General features: G+C 37.6%; 1 protein-coding gene across 1 annotated transcript in view; it reads right to left on the bottom strand.

The window, feature by feature from the left end:
- Positions 1–1,857: 1,857 nt before the first annotated feature.
- The window catches only part of HAT1 (histone acetyltransferase 1), a 45,520-nt gene continuing 22,362 nt past the window's right edge, over positions 1,858–25,015 (bottom strand). The window contains exons 5-11 of the mRNA XM_074967584.1: positions 19,954–20,133; positions 19,579–19,700; positions 18,974–19,078; positions 18,502–18,608; positions 14,832–14,983; positions 12,950–13,066; positions 1,858–2,353 (exon numbers count right to left, since the gene is read on the bottom strand). Coding sequence (XP_074823685.1) covers positions 2,186–2,353; positions 12,950–13,066; positions 14,832–14,983; positions 18,502–18,608; positions 18,974–19,078; positions 19,579–19,700; positions 19,954–20,133 — 951 coding nt within the window. The 3' untranslated portion in view covers positions 1,858–2,185. The remainder of the gene's footprint in view (positions 2,354–12,949; positions 13,067–14,831; positions 14,984–18,501; positions 18,609–18,973; positions 19,079–19,578; positions 19,701–19,953; positions 20,134–25,015) is intronic.

The raw sequence follows: 25,015 nt of genomic DNA, 5'->3' as shown, positions 1-25,015 counted from the left end.
ATTCAAAGTTAAGAAGTTGACTGGGAGTTGAAAAAAGCAGGAAAGCTGGTTTTCTTCTTCCAGTTTGTGAAGAAAAAAACTAGGTGTGAGAGGAGGAGATCCAATCTTTCTAAAATCTCGCAGGACCCAGTGACCAGAAACAATCAGGTCAATTCATTAACTCCACAGAGAATACTTCCTTTGTTTAGTAAATCGCTGTTAAAGGCAAAATGTGTTTTCATATTTTTTTGGATAAACTTTTCTTATGTATCCCACACATTTAAGGCAGTTTTACTTAATACAAAAAAACCTGTTGTTTTTGTGTATTTTTAATTGAATTTGAATTTCCGTCCAAATAGAACTTGACACAAATCTCAAGTAAAAAATTTATCATCTAGTAAATAAGAAATATATCATTCATCATTTTATAACAATAAAAAATGAAAAAATTAAGACTATTAAAATGTCTTATTGAGACTGAATAATTTAAGTTTAGCTACATCATTGCTTAAATAAATGTGTATATAGTGTATCCTCCTGGTTAGCAAAAAGAAGCACCACATTGAGTGTAAAGGCTATACTTAGTTACAAACAACATTTTAATGGTTAGCAACTAATGAGAATCAACTTTTAAGAAAATAACTAAAAATTACAAATGCAAAACATGATGAAAATAGATTTAAATCATGATTAAAATCTGTTAAATCGCTTTGATTTCAACCAGTCCACTGTGAAATCTATGAAATAAATTGTAAGAGCAAGTCCATAGAGCCTCTCTGTCAGTATAACAATTTCAATGCTAATATATCATCCCGTACATTACTGAGAGAAGGACTATTGACACAGGGGACTACTGCACAGACAGGATTTTGAGAGGGAGCAGTTATGTGGAAAAGGATGATTCACCCTGTCAGACTTACATTTATTTCATTAACTTGAGCAATGTAGATAGTTATAGTTGCTGTTTGTACACTTTGAATATTATAGCACCACAGATAGTTTGCAAGTAAAGTACATAATAATATTAAGTGTTGTGGGACTCTTATGGATCTGCAGGAGTGGTAAGTCATAAAGCAAAGTGAAGGGTGGTCTGATAGCATCAGTTGAACTTGGGTGTTCTTGTCATCAGTTCAATTTTTAAAGTTTTTGATCTGGCAAACTTTGCCAAAAATTCCAACTCTCAGAGCTAAGGAGTTAACAGCAAACTGGTGGTTTCTGAAAGCTGTGAGTTATAGGAGTTGGTTATGGGATTGCAGGTAAATACCATCACAAGAGAGTGTGGAACATTATATAAGTAACCTAAGCACACTGAAATGAGAAGTCATGCCTCCATAGGCTAAGCACACTGAGTTAAGCCAATTGCTTAACTGTGAAGAGTTTTAAAACTATTAAACAAACACATAAATATGTTACTGTTTATCAACGGTTTCAACAGGAATTCCCTAGAGAGAGAATGACCATGGATCTCAGTGTTTGGAGCCAAATGTAAAGTCCATTTCTTCAAATTAGCATTCCATCAACAACTCTTTTCTTACACAAACAGAGTCATCTTTCAACACAAACATACTGAAACTTACTAAAAAAAAATCACTACTATTTATGTTTATTCCTATAGGCAGGAGGGGATGAGGTTTTTATATTGTTTAATTAAGATGGGCTCAGATCATATGATGAGAGCCATATAACAGTATATGCACAAGGCAGGTCATGAACAGCAGAGGGCAGGAGAATGAAATAGAATTTTGTAAAAATTTTTAGTAGTTAACTCAAACATTTCACTTTTAAAACATTTGGTTTTATTTTTAACTTACCTTATGAACAACTGAAGTATTGAGATTGTTAGTGACTTCTTAAAATACTCCAGGCTACGGTAGTCCAATCTGCTTCATCTCAAGCCTCACTAAGCATCTGAACAAAACTGTACAGAAGACCCGAACACTTGCAGTGATAGTGCATCTCAGAATCTACATTCTTGTTTATTTAAGCAATAAGTGCCCCAAAACCTAAGTACAACCATCTTTAAATCTACAGCACAAAAATAGAAAATATTCAAAATGCACAGAAAAAAAAAAAACACACAGAAAAAGTCATCTTAAATGTGATTAAAACGTCACATGAGATTTTGCAATTAAGTAGCAATTATGGATGTGCTTCACAACACAATGTATAGAAATCTGCAAGTTTCTTGTACAGAAAGGTAGAATTCTCATGCTTGAGCAAGTCGTTCTAGGACCCTTCGGTAATCTGAAACAAGTTGCTGGAAGCTCTCTTCTAACTGTTCATGCTGCATATTGAGGTCTATTTGGTTCAACTGGTTCGTCAACTCCTCTGGTCTCAGACATCTTCTCATCTTGGCAAGTTCTCTTTGCTTTTTCTAAACAATTAAATAAACAGGTTTAAAAACAATGTCATCATCTTTATTGGCAGATATTTGTATTTTCAGAATGAAGTGAACAGCAGTAGAGTCTAAAGATTTATCCAAAAGGTGTTTATTGATTAAATATATTCCTTTTATTAGTACGTATTTCTTTCCACAATGTCCCTACTTTTAAACAAGAGCAGTGGGAGGCTGGGTAAATTCTCCTGATAAAACACTTTTTCCCTTGAAAGTCTAAACAAAGAGGTCAATAATAAACTAAAAGAAAGTAATATCCAGATTTCTGTATTTTTTCCTGAAGCTAAGAGACTGGGAGTAGTACTACTCATTTGGTGGGTTTTTTGTGTGCGTGTTGTTGGTTTGGTTTTGAAAAAATTTTTATACTGACCTTAATTTTGGTAACCATCTGAACTGATACTACTTTATATATTACTCCTCTACCAGTGTTAACCACACCTATGTACTATTATGCTGATCTTCTGCCAAATTTTTATATTTCCCACATAATCTATTTAACAGCTACTAAAAACTAACTTTAACCACCCTTCCTCCACTACTTAGAAAATAATCCAAGAATAAGGAAGGAAGGCCTAATAATTTATCTGATGCAAAAAAAATCTTATGCGGATGATCAATATTTGGGAACGGCAGTAAAACAGACCCACCCACCCAAACACTAGCAGAGGAAAATTATTAGTGGAAACACATAATGGGTCACTTGTTGCACAATATAACAGACAAGAATGCACCTCAAAAATGTTTCCTCACTAATTGGTAAGCTCCTCCACATACTGCCACCCCATTACCCATCAATAAATTATACCTAACTACTACCAACCCCCCCTCCCCAAAACCTATTAGGAATTTAAAATACTGATTAAAGATAATATGGGACTAAGTACTTAGTTACGAAAGTCAGGGAAATAAAGGAATTGCTATAGAGGAAGAGAGGAATCATGTAATCCAGTACCCTTTGGCCAAAGTGGTATGCTTCAGAGCAAGTGATAAACCCCCACAAAATGGACCTAATTTTGTAATTATAGCATGAATGCAGACAAAAGACAATTTCTGCCCCCAGCTGGTGGTCAGTTTGTGCCTAAACTGTACTTAAAGATTGAAATGCCTTTTGGTTTTTAAATTGCAGATGATATTCCTATGAATGTTTGTCTGTTCCTTTTATGAATATTAGTAAGCTAATGTCTCAGTGCTACCAAGAGGCAGTCTATTTCCACAAGTTAATTATATGTTGAGAAAAAAAGTATTGCATTTTAATTTAGAATGGCCTCTTGTTCTTGTATTATAGGGAAAGGGTAAAAAGGAGCACTCAGCTGGCTCACTCTAGACCACTTGCTGTTTTATATACATCTCCTTTCTTGTACTTTCGCCAACTTAACAGAAAAAATATTAAAGAGAAGGAATTCTTTAGGCTGACTTCAAGAGTAAATAGCCTGAAATGATGGGATGAAAATGAGCAATGGAAACTATAGGCTGAATAGCAGGAAAAATAAGAGGTCTGGAACAGTTTCCCAAAGAAAGCCCACAACACTTGTGTTATTTAAAAACTAGACTGGACAAAGCACCCACTAATAGACCAAGAACAGTTCAGCATCAGCAGGGAGGTTGGACAAAGTGACCTCCCATTTTCCCAGCTCTGACTTCTAATTCATCTTTTTAGTCTCTCCTTCTATGGAAGCCCTAAACTAGATTTTCACTGCCTCTCTCTGGACCTTTTCCATTAGCATCTGGGTGATGAAGACCAAAACTGAACATAGCACTGAAAGTGAGGCTGTATTATCAAATATATACTAGCATGATTTCTAGCCTATTCTTAAAAACAGCCTAACATTATTTGAGCACAGCTGTGCAGTAAGAGGACTTCATTGAGCAGTACACATGTAGCCTAAGACTGTTTTCTGAGATGTTAACTAATTCAAAACTAGTAGCAGACAAGAGTATTCTTGTTACTTACAATGTGTTTTGTCCTACCAATGACTACTTTGTACTTCATCAAAAGTTGCCCGATTCCTTAGTTTTGTTTGCTTCTTTCCAAGTTCTTCAAGTTTTTCCTAGTTTTGACTCATGTCATCTACAGATGTTACCACTTCACTATTACCATGCCACTTCTCCCACCATTGTCCCCACCCGCTTAAAAATTAAATAGTGACCACCACTAGTCCTATTCATGATCTCTGTTCCTATTAACCTCTTCTCCATCAAGACTTGGCTATTTATTTTCCTATCTCAATGAGTTCTTAATCTGTAATAGGGCTTTACCTCTTTCATAGTGGTTATCAAATTTTCTTACTGTCCCTTGGGGACGGTCTTTATCAGAAAACCTTTTAAAGTAAAGATTACAGTACCATTTTTGCTATCACCATGAGAAGTTACCAATTCTGTAGAAAATGCACTTATTCTATATGAAAAGGAGCAGTAAGAAAAAGCTTAGTTTCCTGAACTTTCCACCTAAATGATCTTCTCCCAGACTATCCTAATAGAAACAAACTGCAAGTATGTCAGATTCATCAGTACTGTCACCTGTGTGTTACATTTGGCTATGCAAGTAGGTCTAAAGTGGCACAAATGGGTCATCATCTTCTCATGCTGCCACTCTGTTCTTCCTGGTAATATATTTTACAGACTAAAAGCTCTTACTTGGAAGCAGGAGTTAAACTGGGGGAACTAAGTTTCATTCAGTGTTGAAAAATGGGGTATCGCTATTTTGGTCAGCTGAGCTCAAACATAATACTAGTTTCCACTGATATAAAGTGGCAGCATGTTGTGTCAAAGACACCCTTTCTGAGTAGGTTTTGAGTGTAGCTGTAGTAAGTTTTGGATAGATCATCCACAGTGAGAGAGACAGTGTTCAATATATGGCATGTTAATATTCTAGTATTTGTGCCACCTGGCATTTGTTTTTCCAGTGGAACAGCACCATTATTTGTTTTTTGTTCCTCATATTACCTCCCTACCACTACCAATACTTTCACCTCTGGGATGGGAATAATTTTGTTTGTTAATGGAACAGTTTGCTAGTACCACACACTCCTTGCACTGGCTTCTCCTCCCAAAATACTCTTTAGGGCACTTTTCAGGTTTACTATATCCCATTCCTGTTTTTAAGATGTAATTGCTCATATGCACGGACCAATAAAGAGATAAATAATCAATATATGTCAGAGTGAGAGAACCCCTGCAACAATTTGACTCCATTATACTTCCATAATTACTTTCCCACCACACTATCACTAGAGAATTCTGATTTTCACTTATTCCCCCTTTTTCTGTATCTGTTGTCAATTAATCTAAGATTTTTGCACACCGCTTTTGCACACCCTCCTATTTTGTAGGGCTGGAAAGGATTGAACCAGTATTCCTGGCCTTTCCACAGTATCTAATGGCCCACCACTTGGGTCATAGCAGTGTTTGTATACATTTTTCATAAAGGAACTAGCTACTGCAGTACACGGTTAGAATATGAATAAGTACATACATCATGATTCCACAGGTCTGTGTCCTAATGTCCAATATGAAAATACCAAGAAAAACAAGCACGTATTGCTGTTCTTGTCTTTTCCTCAGCTCTAAATGGAAGTATATCAATTAGCAATTTTCTTCTAATCGAATGTATATAGTTAAAAATCTAAATGCTATCAGAAGTGAAATTATTGAAATGTCAGTTATTTAAATATTCATGTCTGTAGTTCAAGTTTGGTCAGTCTTCATGAGCCAATATTTCTACATTAGTCGACAACAGCTCTGGAAGGGCTGAGAAGTCAGAGACAGCTGTTCTATATAAAAGTTTCATGTGAGAAAAATATGTTTTGTTGAAAGCAAGTCATTCAGAATTGCAATGCTTTTAAGAGATGTGCTCAGTGTCTTTATCTCTCCATTTGTGTGCATATGCACTTCTCATTTCTGCTTCAGACAGGACCACTGCTTTGTCTCTCCACCTCACAGTATCACCATTGGTACTTCTACAACAATAGTATCTATCTGAAAAGAAGGTATTCATGCATCACCAGCACTACAATCATCGTCCTACATGCCGAGTACATTAGCAATGAATCACCCTTTGTGATGTCTATGTAATTATACCGTCTCTGGTAAAACACAGAAGAAAAATTGTTAAGAAATTTCAGTCCCAAAGCCAGTCTCAAAGTAAAAGCCACCACATATTGCTTTTACACTCATTTCCCAGAACGCAGAGAAAAAACAATATTTTGGATTGTAGAGCCTTTCAAGTAGACCTGGGCTCCCATCCAATGAGAATTTTCAAGATTTCAAAAACTTTTCCCACACCAAATCAAGAAGAAAAGTCAGAATCGTGAAAATTTCTGTGAACCAAAAAAATTCAGGAAAAAAATTCAGATTAGAACAACTGAAACATTTCATTTTCATAATCTTGAAATGTTTTGATTTGATTTAGATCTTTACATTTTACTATAAGGTAACAAATTTCTAAACAAAAAGTCATTTTGAACATAAAAATGGAACTTTCATTTCAAAAACATCAAAATGAGGTTTCAACATTTTTGAAATTTTCAAAAAAAAAATCTGAAATGGAAAATTCATTGAAACCATCTCTTTCCTGCAAAGAGTTTAGGTTTTGACAATTTGGCATTTTCAGATGAAAAATGTTTAGCTGAAAAATTCCAGACCAGCTGCACTTTCAAGTAATCTTGTCTTTTTTTTTTTTTTTTTTTTTTTTTTTTTTAAAGAAAGGAAAGAGGGAAAACACCACCAGTTCAGTCACCAGTATAATTGTTAATGTTTTTTCAGTCTCACTCTTCGCACTATTCTTTGCAGCCTTCAGGAAGCTGCTGTCAAAAAAAATTAAATCTCCCCTCACACCTACATATCCAATTTCTTTGAAAGGTATTTAATTGGAACAGTATCATCTATGAATTTAAGCCTATTACTCATTCTTAAAACATCGTTAATTTTTCAGAAAGGCAGGAAGGTACCTTTAAAGTCTAGTTTTACTGGGAAATAGTGACTTTGTTAAAGTGGCATCACAAGGGTCCATGTTAGTTGAAGTTATTTTAAGGTCAAATTTATCCACATTTTTTTATTTCTCTATAAAGCTGCCAAACTGAGATATTACCCTCAAGTTAAACTCTTTCTTTTCTCATGGTCACCTGTAAGATTCTGCATGCCAAATTCTACCTTCACTTATACCTGTGCAACTGATTACACCTGTGCAATTACACTATGTTCACTGGCATTACACAGGTGTGAGTGAAGGGACAATTTGGACTGCCACTGAATATGTGTAATGTAACATTTTTGCTCCTTACTTGCAAGCTGGCAGTTTCCTACCAGTATAAACCTAATCCAGCTCATAGCTGTTGTCACAAAAGCAATTCTCAAGAAGATTCAAGATACCAATTTCCAATCTATAAAGGCAAGAGGGACCTCAACATACTCCCAGTAGATACTTCAAAAGCTTAAGCAAAACATATCCACAACTAAAAATAAATGCCCAGCAACAGCAATCAATAACAACTTCAAGGAGAGAATAAAATAATTGCTGGACTGGGTAGATGATCAATTTATAGTGAAAGGAATTGTTCAATTCTCCTATCATCAATCCACCAGTCCTGGCCCAACTGGAAATTAAACAGTAAGGAAAAGAATACAGGGTCATCTTGCAGGACCCAGTAACAGAAAGCAGCATCCAACACGGCTACGATATCAGTTTTGTAATGCTTAGTAAAAATAGCAGAAACAATCCAGTCACAGCCATGAAAAGCTTCGAAGATGCTGTTTCTGACACTATCACGGGTATAGTTGGCTGTGCTCTCGAAGTGGAAGTTTTCCTGCTGATTGTGAGACCCAAACAATAGCAGAACAAACTCATCTTGCTATACTGGTCTTGATGCTTTGAGGCTTTTCATGATCTCCATAAAAAATGAAAAGGCAATTCTATCTGCAGAAAGATTTTTGTTCTGTCCAGATAGTACTTTTTAGCCTTCTTAACATCCAGAAGGTGATGGTGAAGCTCCAAAGGGCAACATGGATAGTTGGAACATAAGCCTCTGTGAACCCAACACCCTTGGGAGTGGGGGAGGAATGGGACAACCACCACCCTGCAAGACCTTGACAAAAGCTTTTTTTAAAATAATATTTTAGGGTTAATGCTGAAGGGGGCACACCAGGCTGCAAGTGAAGAACAATTCAGCGGTAAATCTTAGTTTTAGAGTCTCATCCAGATTTCAGGATAAACTTCCCTGATCCCTTGAGTAGGCAAGAGTCCAGAAAGTTCAGCTTCTTGGGGTGGGATATTCTAATCTAAAGTGCTCAGTACTAGCCTAAAATCTGCATGGACTTCAATGAGAGCAGAGTTAAGCTAATACAGAGAGCTTTGGAAAATACTACCCTTCGTCTCCAGGTTTAGAGACAAGCACCTCTGGATTGGGTGCAGGATTAAGCCCAAGTCAGGAGATCTCTGGTTGCTGGGCAGCTTTAAGAGATCTTGCCTTGACATATGAAAGCCAAGATCTTTGTGGCTCTGTTCAGGCCACTTTTCATGGCAACTCTGGCTAATGATGATGGATGGGATGAAGGCACAGAACTTTCCACTTGAAGGAAAAGGTGTCCATCTTCCAAGAAGACTTCTGTCAGTGCTGGGAGTAGACACAAGAACTTCATTGTTGTAGAAAAAGTTCCATCTCGGGGACCGCACAGGCCGGGGTGGGGTGGGGGGGGGTAGGGGGAGAAGAGGCGGTAAGGTGTGTAAAACATGTTGGTTTAACTTAATTACTACTCTTTGGCAGGGGCACTTACTGAGACATAACTGTCTGCTTCCTATGACGGCCTTTCAATACAAGACACAATCCTGATCACCTCTACACAAAGAGGAACTCCAAAGTGCCCCCACATTTGGCAACACTGCTTAGGGTCATTCTATTGTCACAATTTGTAAGAATTTATAGATTCCAGGGAAAGAGTAAATTTCTTCAACAAAGACCAGATGAACCCAAATTCTAGATCAATGGAGCATCAGTTGACATTTTCCTGGGAACACTTTGGCCAGCACATCAGGGAGCCTAGGTGGGCACACCAGCTTCTGAAGCTTGCTGCTTTGGAGATCCTGATATGTCAGTTCCAAGAGTGGGTTCCCTTGGAACAAGTTGTTTGGGGAAGTAAATCATTGAGGAACAAACTATTTCTGTTGAAATGGGAGACAACAGTAGAAATTATTTTCTTATTGGTCTCATAACAAGAGCATTGATTGATGGATCCTGTTGCCATCAGGCATGGGTGGAAGGAGAACTGAAGAGATGAAGGGAACAATTCCCAGTAGAGAAGAAGCCTGCTAATAAGCCTGAAGTAGAGAGTAAGCATCCACAATGAAGCTGTATATGCAACGTACAGGGACTGTGCTGATACACTCCATGTCTATACATGCTGGGAAGTTGACTCCAAGAAACTTTTATAAAGCTGCCACCATAACAGCAGCTGTGGGCTGTACCTCCCTGCAGTTGGTGGATTGGGTACAGTATGAGAACAATTCCACTGATGTCTGGGAAGAAACACAATTCCAGCTCACTATTGCATGCTGTGTGTTGGTTCCGCAAGGCAAATAAGAGTTAAAACAAACAAAAAATTATTCTTTTGACCAAAGTAAGCTGATCTTACTTTGAATACTCACATGGAGCACCTCAGCTGAGAACATACTGTTTTTACATAGTCACCTTTCACAGCAGAATCGTATTTTAAGTCACAAAACAAATCCTCTGCTTATTTTGCTGACTTCCATGCTCTTTTATTATCCTAAATAGAACACTTAAAAAAAAAAGTTATAATTGAGTCATCAGCCCACTCTCTAGGATCTCTCTTGGAGAAAGTTTTCTTCCCCCTTTTGATGCCCTACACGACTTCATAAGTAATCCACAGCCTCAACTTCAAACAATTATATTCTCTTGTTCATTTTCATACCAAATCTTTTGCTTTTTAAAAGAATTGTTATGAAAAAAAAGAAAATCTTTAATTATAGCAATTACATTCATCACAACAACATTCTCAACTTCAGCAGTCCCTTCAATTCATGGACCAGTAAGAACAGATGTAGTATCTTAGTTCAGTATTTTCAACAATGATCTTTCGTTAACAAGGACAGTTCTAAAGGAGTGAAAGTGTTACAAAATTTTTGGTTTTAATTTTCTGCACTCACTTCATTAATCTAGGAGAGAGCTATAGGATGGAATAGGTCTATCATGAGATTGAGAGTTGCAGATAGTTTGCAATATTCTGCATTTATACAGCCCTGTTCAACTGAAGATCTCAAAGTGCTTTATAAATATCAGACCTTACCATCAGTACAAGAAAGATATTAAGAATGTAAGTACATCTCTGTGATGTAAAGATGAGAAAATGCTTGACAATATGAAAAGCTGTTTCACAACAGGTTATAATTTGGAAAGTGAGATAAGTACAAGTGAGTTAGTTTAATTGCAATTGTTTTGAGAAGCAGTTTTTGAAAATAGCATGGCTGGAATTTATTTATCCAACCACAGAAGTAATGCGCTTGTTATTTCAAACTATACTTATGACTGTAAGATATACAGCAAAACCTCAACCTCAATATTTAGTGAAAAATGGGTATGCAAGGTGCTCATGTTTCAAGAAAGTGAAATGTGAAAACTAACTTAAAACAAAACTTATGTTAATTCAGTACAGAAAAGGTATATGAACCTCAGCACATGGATTTAGCGAATACATGAGGGGCTGCTTATACGCCGAAAGACAGCACTGTGAATTGGTGGCTCTGGTTAATTGCCATGTGAAAGTATGTGTCTTCTAATTCAAGAGCAGCATACCAGATCCTAGTATCTAAGGAAGGGATAACAGATGCTAGACTAACCATCTGGAATTTTGTTTTCTTTAGGAACTCGTTTAGCTCCCTTTGATCTAAAATAGTCCCAAGATCCCCCTTTGCTTTTGGGATTAACAAGTATCTGAACGACATGGGAAATTTCCTGTATGTCCCCCATGAGGAGAGACTGGACTTCCTGAAGTAGCACGCTTTCATGAGAGTGGTCTCTGAAGAGGGATGGGGAAGGAGGGGGATTGAAATAAATTGAACGGTGTATCACAGTTCCACCGTGCTTAGGACCCACTGATCTGTGGTGATTACCTTAGTGTCACTGGAACTGGGGAGACTGGCTCTGGAGTCTGGAGATGGGGGTACCAGTGAGATCATTGCTGACTTCCTTCTGGATGGAACCCTACAGAGAGGTGCAGCAACTGTAGCAGCCCGCAGTATTGAATGGCGGTTTAGGGCTGAAGCTGGGACTGTAAGGATGTGCACTTCCAATCCTGGTACCAGGCAGGAGTCCTAAACCATGGGGGAAGCCAGCACCAACAACTTCAGTAACTCAAGCTGCCTCAGAAGCCTTGGGTGTAGATGGTACTGGAAGAGGCTCCTGACTGTGGTATCGAAAGGTGCGCCAACATTTCAGGGATTGGTCTCAGTGGACCCTTCCTGGGCTCCAGAGTCAGCAATCCTTGCTGGCTTACGGAGTGTGTCTGGTGGTGCCTCTTCTTTGTCACATCTCTGAATCCTTGCTTCCACTCAGTGCCTTCACTGTAGATTTTGAAGGCTTCGGTACTGAGTCTTTGGGAGACTTACGTTGTTTCTTCTTAGGTACTGGTGACAAGGATCTGTTCCGAGTGGGGAGGTTCCAATGGTGGGCGAAGCACAGACTCCATAAGCAGGTACTTGATTGTGGCAGCCCTGTCCTTTTTTGATCAGGGCTTGAACCCTCTACAAATGTGACATTTGACACTCACATGGGCCTCTCCTACACATTTAAGGCAGCTGGTATGGGGGTTGCTCACTGGCATAGACTTTTATATGAGCAACAGGCCTTGGTGCCAGTAGAACAAGGCATTAGTCCAGTACCAAGCCTCGTACACAAATGGGAACTGGTGACCCAATTCTAGAAAAAAAGACTCTGAATTTACTCTTATATCTAACTATGTACAAACACACTACACTAGACTAAAAACTAATAGTGCACATACTATATACGCTAAAAGGGGGAAGATTTGTAAATACAAGCATCGAAGCGCCAATAATTGTCATTGGCAGTAGGAAGGAACTGAAGGGGTGTCAGGGAGCAATGTTGCCCTTTATACCTGCGTGCAGTGGCGCAAGGCACCAGAGGGTGCTCATGCTGCCCTGATGGATAACACTGAGGGAAAAATCTCTGACAAACGTGTCCACAGCATGCACACACTCACAGTGGAATGGATATGTGCAATCACTCGAAGAAGAAACATATTATTTAAATAATGCAATACAACTAAATGTTAGGTAAGAAATACCGCTGGAAATTTCAATGTTGTGGGTATCTCAGATTTTAGCATATAAAGTAAAACGGGATCTTCAGCATGGCAGTGTAAAAAGATACCACTAGACAATACAAAAATGCTCTATATTTGTGTATAGATCACTTTCATGCTGCATAACTAGCAACAGTTGATTGGCAACATAACTGGCATCAGCTGTATTGATAGAAACGAAAGCAAAAACCATGTTTGTTTAGTTCTGGAGTAAGTGTTAAAAGGTACTTAAGTCATATACACCTTATATGGGCCAATCAATCTTTTTTTGATGTCCAACCTATAGCCTCTGGACTGTTCTGGATCACCCATGTCTGTTGCACGCAATCGGAGAATTTCATAAACCCGTCTTGTGTGTTGCTAATCAAAGGGAAAAAAAAGAAAAACAGTATGAATAATAATGTTATAATTTGCAATCTTATTGCTGAATGATTTAAGAAATGAAAAGATGTGCAAATGCTACATGTTCAATTATTTTGCTCAAGATGTTACATGTATCATGAGAGATTCAAAGGGTATTGACAGAGACTTGATTCTCCTCCTCCCATCACTTCCTTACTTCTATGGTACTTCGTACCTGACAAGTTTGGCAGCTCACTCAGTCTTCTACCAGTGTTTCTTCTAAAATAATCCCCCTTGTGCAACCCGTGCCTTTAATGCACCCCAGAATCCTTTGTACCAGCTGCAGTGGCACTTCAGAAGCAGCAATGCTCAGTTGCAAAGGATTCTACCACTGAGAGTCACAAAGGCATAAGCTGCACAGGAGTTTATCTAATTAATTGGCAGAAACCCTGCAGCCAGAGTTGAAAGACAGTTTGGGACTGATCTGTTGGTGGGTAATTCATAATACTGTGGTTCCATTGCTAATTTGGAGCTGCTCCACCTGCTGCTTTCCTTAAAGCCACTTCCTCACAGTTCTGTATCTAAGCATGGAACAGCCGTTTTAAAATTAAACTATTTAGGAGATGGGGAGGGACGATCGGACAAAAACCCCAAACCAGTAAAGTGGGGCAAGTCAAAGTAGTGATGCAATTGTATTTAGCAAAATTCACAAATTTGGAAAAAAAAAAAAAAAAAGATTCCTGCTGCCATTACACCATTCCATTTCTGTTGCATCTATTCTATAGCTTTTGGGAACATTGTTCTAGAGGAAAATGTTTCCGTCAGCCTCTAGAAATAATGGGCAATGAAACATTATTTAGAGGAATACAGCAAATTTCTGGTTATGTTAACGGGTTTTATTAACTCAATTTATTAACTTAAGAAATGAGTTAAGAAATTTCTTTACTCAAAATGAATAGTTTAACAAAATTGCCTACCACCTCTGAAAGCCTCCAAATCTACAACAAAATATATGAAATCAAGTTACATATTTTCAGCATTTAAAAAGCATTTATTCTGTCTTTATTGTATGTTCTTTAAATAGATATGGAGCCTTTGATACACTTATTATTTCTACATGTTTATCTAAGTTTTCATTTAAATATTTATCCATTCAAATGTAATGTCCCATAGACACACAAGAGGTCTGCACTCGGCTCTCCCCTTACACCACTATGTAGTTTTCATATGTAAAATATGGGTACACTTTTCTTTTTTATTTAGGTCTCAGTACTTTCAAAGACTTCATAAAAATCAGAAGTTCAAATAAATCAGAGTATCCAGAACAAGTTAAGGGAAGAAGCAGAGCTCCTGAGCAACTCCGCAGCTCCGCTCCTGCAGTTTAAACACTCTGTAAGGAGCTTACCTTCAGTCTTCAGTTCTGTAGCAGCTTAGAATCTGCCTTTTAGCAGTTTTCCCCTACATTTTAGTATTCTATTATATATCCAATTAAAACATATTTTATTTGTATAAACACACTGTTCCTCCTAGTCAAGTCTTATGCCAAAATACTAATGGTACCGTACCAAAGCATTCTAGGAAAGAAAAGTATTTTTCTAAAACCACAGTAAGCTAGGAAATGTTTCATTTCCAAATGCACTCCAGAAATATGCTGCATGTAGACCAGGAGGTGTGTGTTAGAAACTTGAAGAGCAGAGCACCTGTGTTTGTGAAAACTTTTGAATACTAAGCACTAGATTTGATTAGATTAGGTCTGAGTATACCTGTACAGATTTTAAAATACCTTATTTATTTTCAGTTTCTGTTGAGCCTCTGTCACCATTTCTTGACTGAATCCTTGCATTAGCTTCTCTGAGGAAAAGCAAGGCAGATCTTGGCAGAGCTTCACAAGTACAAAGTCTCTGAGTTTCACATAGTTTTCAGATGGATCTTCAGCTGGAAAGAATATAGAACTATACAGTAACTATGAATTGTCTGTAATCTGTTCTTTCTTCAAGCATCTAATTATCTGATACTTTGGGAAACTTATTAAAAGTAAGGACAGACAACATCCTTAAAACACAGAAACAACAGTGTACATAACTGTACTTCATTATTCACCCATATTTTGGGTACTGCCATAATATAAACAAACCTAAATAAGACAAGTTTAAAAAAGATCACAGTGGGCCACAAATTCTTAAAATGTATCTAAAAGACCTAACATACAATGTCCTTACACATTCAGCTACTGTCCAACATAAATTCTCAGTTTCTTTTTCTGAGGTTAAGACTAATTTCATATCTAACTCTCCTTCTATCCCACAGAACCTATATTGTATGAGTTCAGTGGGTGATTTTTCTTATAAAATCTGTTGTAATATGTAAGGCACTAAAAGGTGGGTTGGACCAAATATTAACCTCTGTTCTTCCTTGCTTTAAACTCAGTGGCTTCTGCCCTCCAATGCCTGGAGTATGCCCATTTTTTGTGATTTAAAGGTGGTTCTTATAGTACATATCATAAGAATTGGATAACACTGAGTGAAAATAACCTCCAAAATATACCAATTATAAAATGTCAGCTATAGAAAAATAATAAAAGCTGCACGGAGATGAGAACTGTGAAATGGCCAAGACACCCAACAGCCGGTGTGAGGAACGCAGTGTCTGCAGAGACACTGTGTCGCCCTAACCGCTCGTGGAGCTGGAGTTATGATGTTGGTGTAGTAGGGCACGTCCATCGGCGGGACAGAGCTGTCGTGTGTACACTGACATAATTTGGTTGACGTATGATGCCTTATGTTGACATAACTGTGTAGTGTAGACCAGGCCTCAAGTTGTCAAAAAAAAAAAAAAAATTAAAAAGCTCTCTCAACTTTTTAGATATTTATTAATCTACCTAACAACAACAAATATAATCATGACAGCATTGGGTTTATTTTTATTATACCTCAGGATATGACAGGGTATTCAGGCAACTATCGTGGTATAGACAGGAACACACCTACTCCATTTCAATGAAGGATAGCAAATGGAAAAACCTCCTGTGAGATTCGAATTTAAAAATGACTCACTATTAGTGATATTTTATTTGGAATCCGATAGTCTATCATCACACGCTTCTCTGTAAGCAAAAGGAGTTAACTCTATTCAAATCACAGCTCTGGAGAGCTACCAGGAGTGGGAAGGAAACTTAAAAAGACATGTATCAGCTACAATGCAAACCAGCATGGAGTCATTTGTGCAGACTTATTTCCACCTATGAACTACTCAGCAGGAAACGTTTACAAAACCATTGCAAGCAGCTTTTACTCCCTTACTAAACCTTCATAGACAGGTCTCTGACAAAAAGTTTTTCTGAAAGAAACACTGGGCTCCCCAGAGCCTGGGAGCTGCTTTTGATCTCTAACCTGTGGAATTCAGTGCTACAGGCAGCCAGATTCACATAATACTTGGATTTTTAAAAGGGTTCGTAAATGTCTGACATTAACACTTGTGATTTAAGGATAATCAGGTGTCATGCTTCAGGGCATAAACTGACCACATAAACAGGGTTAAGACAGAATTTTTCCATCACACATTCAGTACTGCACAATTGGCTAGTTATTTTCTTGGCGCAGGAGAGGAGAAGGCTTCTGATCATTACCAGGGAAAAGTATATCAACTTGGTGGACTAATGGTCTACACTTGTATGGTGAGCCTTATGAGCCTATCTTGAAAGGAAGGCAAGAGGATATGCACCAGAATTAATTTTGATGAAAAGGAAAAACTGGGGACTGATTTTTGAAAGGACAGTAAAGGTGAAACTGGTGAATTAGAGCAAGACAAAAAGAGGCGGGCAATTCCTCTGTAATGAGCACTGTTGAAGTACATTTAACTGAGATGAACTTAGAATCAGGCTTCTGTGACCGAAACTAAATGTAGGAATGGACTATTCACAAAAAATGCCAAGTCCAAGTAAAATATATATGTGCAAACTGAAGACAAGTTAACTGCTTTCAACTCACTCCAACCAAGCAACAATTTTATAAATCCACATTATCTTGTGCTTCTCACTGAGTTTGATGCCCCTTCCTTACCCACCTTGTAACTTTAGATGACATCTAATTTTCATAATTTCCTACCCATCTTACGCCTATCCAGCCCAACTTTTCCCCAGCAGTGGCAATGAGAAATGAATGAAAAGATGAATTTCTCTCCATATACCCTTTAAACTCTGTGTAGAAAACACCATGGTTCCTAGCTGATTATTCCACAGGCCAATTTAAACTCTTTTTTGGAACAGTTTTACTGGGTCAGAACATATACCACACTGTGCACTGAGGGACAGACTGGTCACCTGCCTTTTACATCCTGGTTTCATCTCTTGTGTAACACTATGCTGAACACTTTTTGTCAAATGTTTCATTTGCTTTGCCATAATCAGATTTACTGGATCATATGAAAGGTTTTGTTGTATAAACTAGAAACCACAGCATTTTACATTAACAGGAAATTAGATATACATTTTATAATGTAAAATATTCCACTTCATTTCACATAACAGTAAAAAAAAAAAGTGTTTGTGAGTGTTTGTGATGCTTCAGTGAAGTTTCTGTAACTTGTATTGAAGTTCAGAGACCAGATATCCTGTATGTATTAGTTGATAATCCTACAGCACTGTGTAGAAGAAAGCAAACATGTCTTATTGTACTTAATGTTTCTCTCTGAATAATTTTTTTAAAATATCACAATTGGATGTTATTTGTACATAGGTAGCACCTAGAGTGGACTGTTATTCTACTTGACATTGTTCTCACAGTTGTTTATCATACTGTGGACTAATATGTGGGCTACAGATACAATCTCTCTCCTGTGGTTTCATATGCCAATTCCTTTCCCTGTTATAAGCAGCACATACCTCTTCTTTTTATATTCTTTTTCTTTCTTCTCCACCCTACAATCCCACTAATATTTTTCAGGTATTCATGCAAGGTCAACTTCATGCAGATCTTCAGTCAGTCTACTACCCATGCTCCTGGGACACCAGACTGCTGTATATGTTTCCAGTGGTTGAAAGACTCTGGCCTTCACATTAACATGAATATTTTACCATCAGTATATTTTCTGATTTGCTGTTTTGTTTAAAAGGAGCAAGCTCATCAAGGAGTTTGAGAAAGCTCAATCTCTCGGCAAACTCAGCTGTGTACCTCACAATAAAACAGGTAATTAACTGGTAATCCTTTCATGCCAGGGATTTGATTTTCCTGGTGTGTTGTTCTCTGTAAGTACAGGATTTAAAGAGTTGCATTATATGCAGTTCTTCTGTAAAACAGGGTAATATTAACCCTGAAGTAAACTGAAGCTAAATCTTCAAAAGACCATTTAATTCTGACAGATGAATACAAAAGTTAGGCTGCAGGCTAACAGGCAGCAAATGCTCCAAGATTTGTCTAATTGAATTCACATATCTAATAAAACGAGCATTCACATACCTGTTATATCAAGCACCGTTGGAGAAGACATATAGTATCTATGTACAGTTTCAAAAAGCTGAGCACCATGGCCTTCTCCTTGGAATGGTGGCAATATCAGCATCTGGCTGCAGACAGAAAGGATTTTTTTTTTTAAATTAAAAAGGGACTCAACAAGGAAACAACACAACTTAAACATCTAAATATGTTGTGTTATGATCAACATTTTATTTAAGGATTAAAGCTAATTCATGGCAATTTGGGGACTAAAACATGCAACAATTTTTTAAAAAATTGCTAAAATATTCAAAACTGGGTTGAGATTCCACCCTGCTACAGAGGGCAACAATGAAACAAATCAGTGCAAAGCCAGCTAATAATGGGGACTTTTTTTGTTTTAAACAAATCAACACCATTATAAACAAGTATTGGGAACTTCAGCAGTTCCCTCTTCTGAAATAAAAGGGAAGGCACGTGTTATGCTGCCAATTACCTTACACGTGGCCGGGTTTTGTCTGGGTACACATAGTAATTATAGACTGTCATGTAGCCTACGGTCGCAAAGAGCGTAGCTCCATCCTTATTATACTTCTCAAATCTGCAGATAAAACAGAAAGCCAAGCAGGTCAATTACAGTCACGCTCCCATGCAGTGTCCATTTTCTTTTCCATTCTCCAACTGAATTTTCAGTGTCAGCAAGCTACTCTGTGAGGGCCCAATGGGTACACCTGCTATGTTCTGAATGTACAATTCACTTAATTGGTGTGCAGCAACTTGGATAAATCAGGCCTCTTTACAGCAGTTTAGTGCACTTGCCTATTATAAAGATGAATAGGTGGCAAGTAAAAGAAAACACAGGCAAAGCTCATTTTACTGTTTAAGCCTACATTCAGGGTTCTAACTGACAACAGCATTTAATTCAGCTCTATTCTCAAGGTCTCCTAAAGCATAATGGAGAAAAACTCAAGCCTGATAAACAATGGTTTTTCTTTCCTGGGAAAAATATCATTATACTGTCCCAATAATTGGCCAGCCACAATTAAAATGCAGGCTTTGTGGAGGTAATAAGTTCCACTGTTGCTTTAGAACTGTACTTACACTAGAAAGTAGTTCCATCTTTCATCATCCACGTCAATAAAGCTAGCAGTTTCAATAAACCACATCAAGAAGGTTTGAAGCCTTTCATGATATTCTCGAAAGCCTGGACATGTCATGTCAGCCTAGGGAAAAAGCCAGGAGAAGTCAGGTGAAACTCATCACCAAGGTCAAAGAGAAAGCCTGCAGAACACAATTAAATACTCCTGTGGGAAAATATTTATAAGCAGAATACTCTGGTTCAACTAGACACACACTGAAAAAAGATTTGGTAAAATAATGATGTTTATACATTGCAGTTATAACAGATTACTAAAAATACATGACTACAAAAGCAAGCTATATCTGTCCTAAAGGATCTATTAGACTTTTTCATACCTGATATATCTGATACGTTATGTCTTCTCCTGCTTCCTCATTATGAACTGAATATGTGTGTAGTAACGTTCCAAAGGGCTTAAAATTAACCTCCTTTTCCAGCAAAGACACAAAGTCATCTGTGCTTGTGCAAAATCCAGGAGGGATGATTTTTCTAATTTTGCTTTCTACATCATCTGCCTACAGAATAAAAGAGTGAGAAAGAGAGACAAAAAAATCAAAAGCTAGCATTCCACACACAATATTATGAAAGCATAGTCCTACTGGGAAAAACATATTATTGTAAAAAGTACCCAGATACCAAAAAAAAAAAAAAAAAAAAAGTTGCTAAGGCCTGTCTAATTTCAGGAGGAGTGCTCAGTACCAGGGTGAAGGAAGGCATTGCCTTTCATTGCTTAACAATAACCCTTCTGGATGGAGAAGCAGCAGCATTAAAGGGCTCCAAAGGAAGTTTGGTCCAGTCACTGTCTCATGGTAGCTATACTGTATGCCCAAAGGGTAATGATGTGAAACGGGGAAAGACTGGAAGTGTTGGGGGGATAGTCCTCAAAGCTGTCAACTAGTAAGGGATTTTTTGATAGGCCAATTTTGAACATTTACTCCGTTAAGAGAGAAGATACTATGTTGATAAACACCAATGAAGATGATGGGATAAAAGGGAGGCTGTGAACTCAGAGACGCATAGGAATTCCCGCTTTCCCATTTGCCAGCGTGTGATGGATGTGGTGCAATTACTCTTCAAAGTAAGATGCTGGCTCCACTTACTGTTCCTTAAGACTCTCTTCAGCTGGAAAATCTTTGAAACTGCACTGATTGTGGTGTGCTCTTCCATGATACTGCTTTCTCCAAGCCAAGCAATGGCAGCTAGCAAAAGGCATAGGGGAGGTAACTGAGAAAATGGCAGTCCTAGTAAGAAAGAATGGCAGCTAGCGCTCTTGTTCTCTTTTACACACACACACTTGAAATGCATGCCTAAAGGACCAACCACAATAAACATTACAAATGCAAAGAAGGAGAGCCTACCTCCTAACCAAAATATTTTTTGAAAATTGAATTTGAGACAAAATGATATTACACAGAAATGTAACAGGACAATTTTCAACAACTTGGATTTGTAACCTCAAAATGGGGGAAGGGAAGAGACATGAGTCTTCAGAGCAAATTTTAATTCAGAGATTAAAATTACCTTTGTTAAATGACCACAGTGAATGTCAGAGGCTATCAGCTGAGCAGACTTCATAATCCTTTTCAAACTCCCAAAGACCACTTGATTGAATACATTTACTACTTCTCTTTAACCATGAATATTTGATGAAGTTTCACAATAACGTATTACTGCTTCTCACCAGGCAATAAAACTTAATGAATTGGTCTCAACTTAACAAAAACCTAACCCCTCAATACAACCCCTAAAAGCCTGACATTACATTCAACAAAATGAGCTTACATTCTATTCAAACTTTCCTCTGAACAATGAACCCAGGTTTTTACTTAATGGAGTTTGCCATGAGTTCAGCTGTAATGTTTGTATTGTATCTATTTCCACAAGGACTGACACAAGAACACTGTGTTAACTTACTAAGCAGCTCTTTCACACCGTTTACATGCATGATGGGTATTAGTTCTAAACCAAGACCCTTGCTACTTAGCATTCAAAACAGGGAAATTAAGATGCTTAGGACAAAATACACTACAAAAGGCTAATACAACATGCTACTAATTCCTGTCCTTTCAACCACAGTCCCCTAAGTAGAAGTAATGCACCTGCAAATGAATAGCACTTTATCATCATTCAGTTAGATTTTTAGGACAGAAAACCATGGATGGAGTTCAGCACAAACAAGTTTTATTCTCAATGGTTTGGTACTACCAACATTTATATTTAACTTGCTTTATATCTATAAAAAGAGCTATTAACTGGTTAAGATATAGCTCTACAATACTTTGTCTAAGAGCCTATTTTAAATCCATACATCAGTCTTTGCATCCATTTCATTCTCAAGACAAAGAAGGTACATTTACTAGAACCTTTTCTGTTCTCTCTAAAGCAGTATTTGATAAATATTTTTTTCCCTGGAACCATTAATTCAACTGAATAATGGATCAGGCAAAACAAAAATTATGCATTTTTTAAAGATCAACGCAATGTAGTTACTAACGAAAGAACAATACAACAGAGTGAATGTGTGTATTAACATTAACGTTATTTTTCACAACCTATTTATCTAGCCATAAAATGGTAGTCATGCCTTGTGAACTATTATATATATTAAAGTACTTATGCTTGCACAAACTGACAAAATTGAAGAAAACGGCAAATCAACATTTACCATAAAAAATATTTTGTATTTCTGGAAAAATACCACAAAATAGAAATGCAATCATCCATTCAGTGAATGCTTACAGTAACTCCTCACAGTATATATATACAGAAAATCTAGAAATAGGAGAAATTATGTTCAGTATGATCCATTAGTAATTTGTTGATTCATTGTGCTTAAACATGTATATTTGAGAGTGTGAGTTCCCTCCCGTGTACTCCACAGAACAGCAGCAGCAAACTTTCTCATGTGGCTAGGCTAGTGGTGGTGATGAGGACATTGCAACTCTTTCCCCTACTGAAATTAAGAAGATACACCAAACTGTTTGAATATGATCAACACTTCCTATGGGAGCCCTCATTAGCTACTGCCATAGTGGGGAAAAAGCTACAGAAAAATCTAAAGCAACCTCTCCATAACAAAAGATTTACAGTCATGGCTAGAAAAGCTTTATTTTGTTTGCAGAAGACAGAATTGGTAATTCTTTATAAAAAGTTGTATTCCTCACACTGCTTAGGAGTTTGCGAGGTTACCTCTTACAAGGAAAAACCCAGAATCCTCAATTTGGGGAAGTGGTAGATGTATAAAGTCCTGATTTTCAACTATTTTGTTTTGCTATATTTGAATATGAACTGCCTGAAAGCACAGGAATAATCACATCTGGGATTTTGGTTCTAGAACATGGCTAGTACCACATGGCTACTAGCAAATGGCTAGTAATTTAAATCTGCACATATATTTTACTAATTTTTGTATTCATTTATGGCAGCACCCATATTCAAGAACTTAAATAATCATTTCCTCCTTGTCATGGACTGCCCATTGCTTCCTTAATTTCAGGGTAGGAGTCAGCTCCCTGAAATCCTTCCATTTGACACTATCCCACCGGACTTCTAACTCCTATAAATGTGTGCAACCACCAAAATGTGTTATGTTAAAAAAAAAACACAAAAACAAAAAACAAAAAACAAAAACCACAACACCTTTGAAAAATATCCAGAAAAACTGAAAAAATCCCAGAATTTTCTGTAAATTTTAGTTTTCCTCCTGCCCTTACTCATGACTAAGCTTTTAGCATGCATTCTTCTTGAAGACCAAGAACATTAAGTGGAAGGGAAATAAGGATCAAACTTTTAATAAAGAATAATAAGGGAGTTACTGCAATTCCCACAAGAAATATTTTCCTATTAAAATTGAAAGAGGGCCATTGTGTGGGCTTCCACACTGGCACTCGGGAGACCTGGATCCAATTCCCAATTCAATATATATTATTCTTTGGGATAGGAGAGATTATGGCTGTCTAGTCTAGTGAACTGAAACTTTGTCAGTTAATCCAATGGTGCAGCATGTATATACTAGCTATGCCATCCTGCTTCATATTCACATGTCACCTATATGATGCCGTTGCACAGCATTTTGGGTATTAATCCCAGGGTTCCTGGTATAGCTCCCTACTACAGTTGTTTCATTGAGATTTTGAAAGGTGTTTGGTGAGCTCAGAAGAATTATGGGAGAGAATAAATTCTCAGGCTCTGAACACTCAATTATCAGTCCCTGTTCGGGACTGAAGACATCTGCCGGAACTTCTGGAAAAGCAACTGCAAGGTGGTAGAGTGTGGGCTTCATCTCTCTGCAGGAAGCAAGGTCTACAGTTGATGGATTTTTTGCTTTAATTTCTCTTCCCCTGCAGAGACATTGTCTCTGTACCGGTTTCAGAGTAACAGCCCTGTTAGTCTGTATTCGCAAAAAGAAAAGGGGTACTAGTGGCACCTTAGAGACTAACAAATTTATTTGAGCATAAGCCTTCGTGAGCTACAGCTCACTTCGGAATGCATCCGATGAAGTGAGCTGTAGCTCACGAAAGCTTATGCTCAAATAAATTTGTCAGTCTCTAAGGTGCCACAAGTACTCCTTTTCTTTTTGTCTCTGTACCATGCTTAATAATGATTACTGTGTGGAGTGATGCTTTTATTTTTGGATCATGACTAAAAGCAGCCGGGACAGAGCTGTTCTCAGCACCTAGTATGAACAGCTACGGCTGCCTAACTTCAGAAGGGGGAGACTTCTGTACCTCTGTGGTAAGTTAGTACCAACAATGCAGCACCAGGGCAAGAACAGAAAAGAGTGACTAGCTACTCTTGACAGTTATGGTTAAATTTTGTTAAGTTATGGTTACCAAGTCCACATTACACCTACTGCTACACTTAACAGAGATATGAACAATTAGAGAGCTCTAACTATTCCAGAGCACGTGATGGAACTCAAGTGCCCGTTCTTAGTCAGTCCAGGAGCACATCAGCCTTAATGACAGTGAAAGTGATCAACATAGCAGTTACAAACAAGGACCAAGCAAAGTGCATGATGTGACTCTTCAACAGGGATTATTCCCAAATATTTATCTTAATTTATCTGTCCCCAGAGATTTTGAATGACCACATATGTCAATTTTAATCAGCTATTGCAAAAATGATTACCCGATGAATCAGTTTCTCTCTGAGTTTGTTTAAACAAATTCTGCAAATGCATGATAATGGTGGACTCTGCCTTTGACAGATCTCCATCTTTATATCATTCTCCCAATCTCAATGACAGTTCAGCCAACTAATATAGTAATTATAAAAATCTGCCTGCTACATCTTGTATAACAGACAAAATCAAGGGTAAGGTATTCAATAAACAAGAGAGAGACAATGAAATAACCTATGCACAGCCACACAGAAAAGCTGTTGAACCTGGTGCTG

The sequence above is a fragment of the Natator depressus genome, chromosome 11 (genome assembly GCF_965152275.1).
Source record: "Natator depressus isolate rNatDep1 chromosome 11, rNatDep2.hap1, whole genome shotgun sequence".
NCBI classification, from domain to species: domain Eukaryota; kingdom Metazoa; phylum Chordata; order Testudines; family Cheloniidae; genus Natator; species Natator depressus.
Note: the sequence above shows the minus strand (reverse complement) of the source record. Positions and strands in the feature narration are given on the sequence as shown.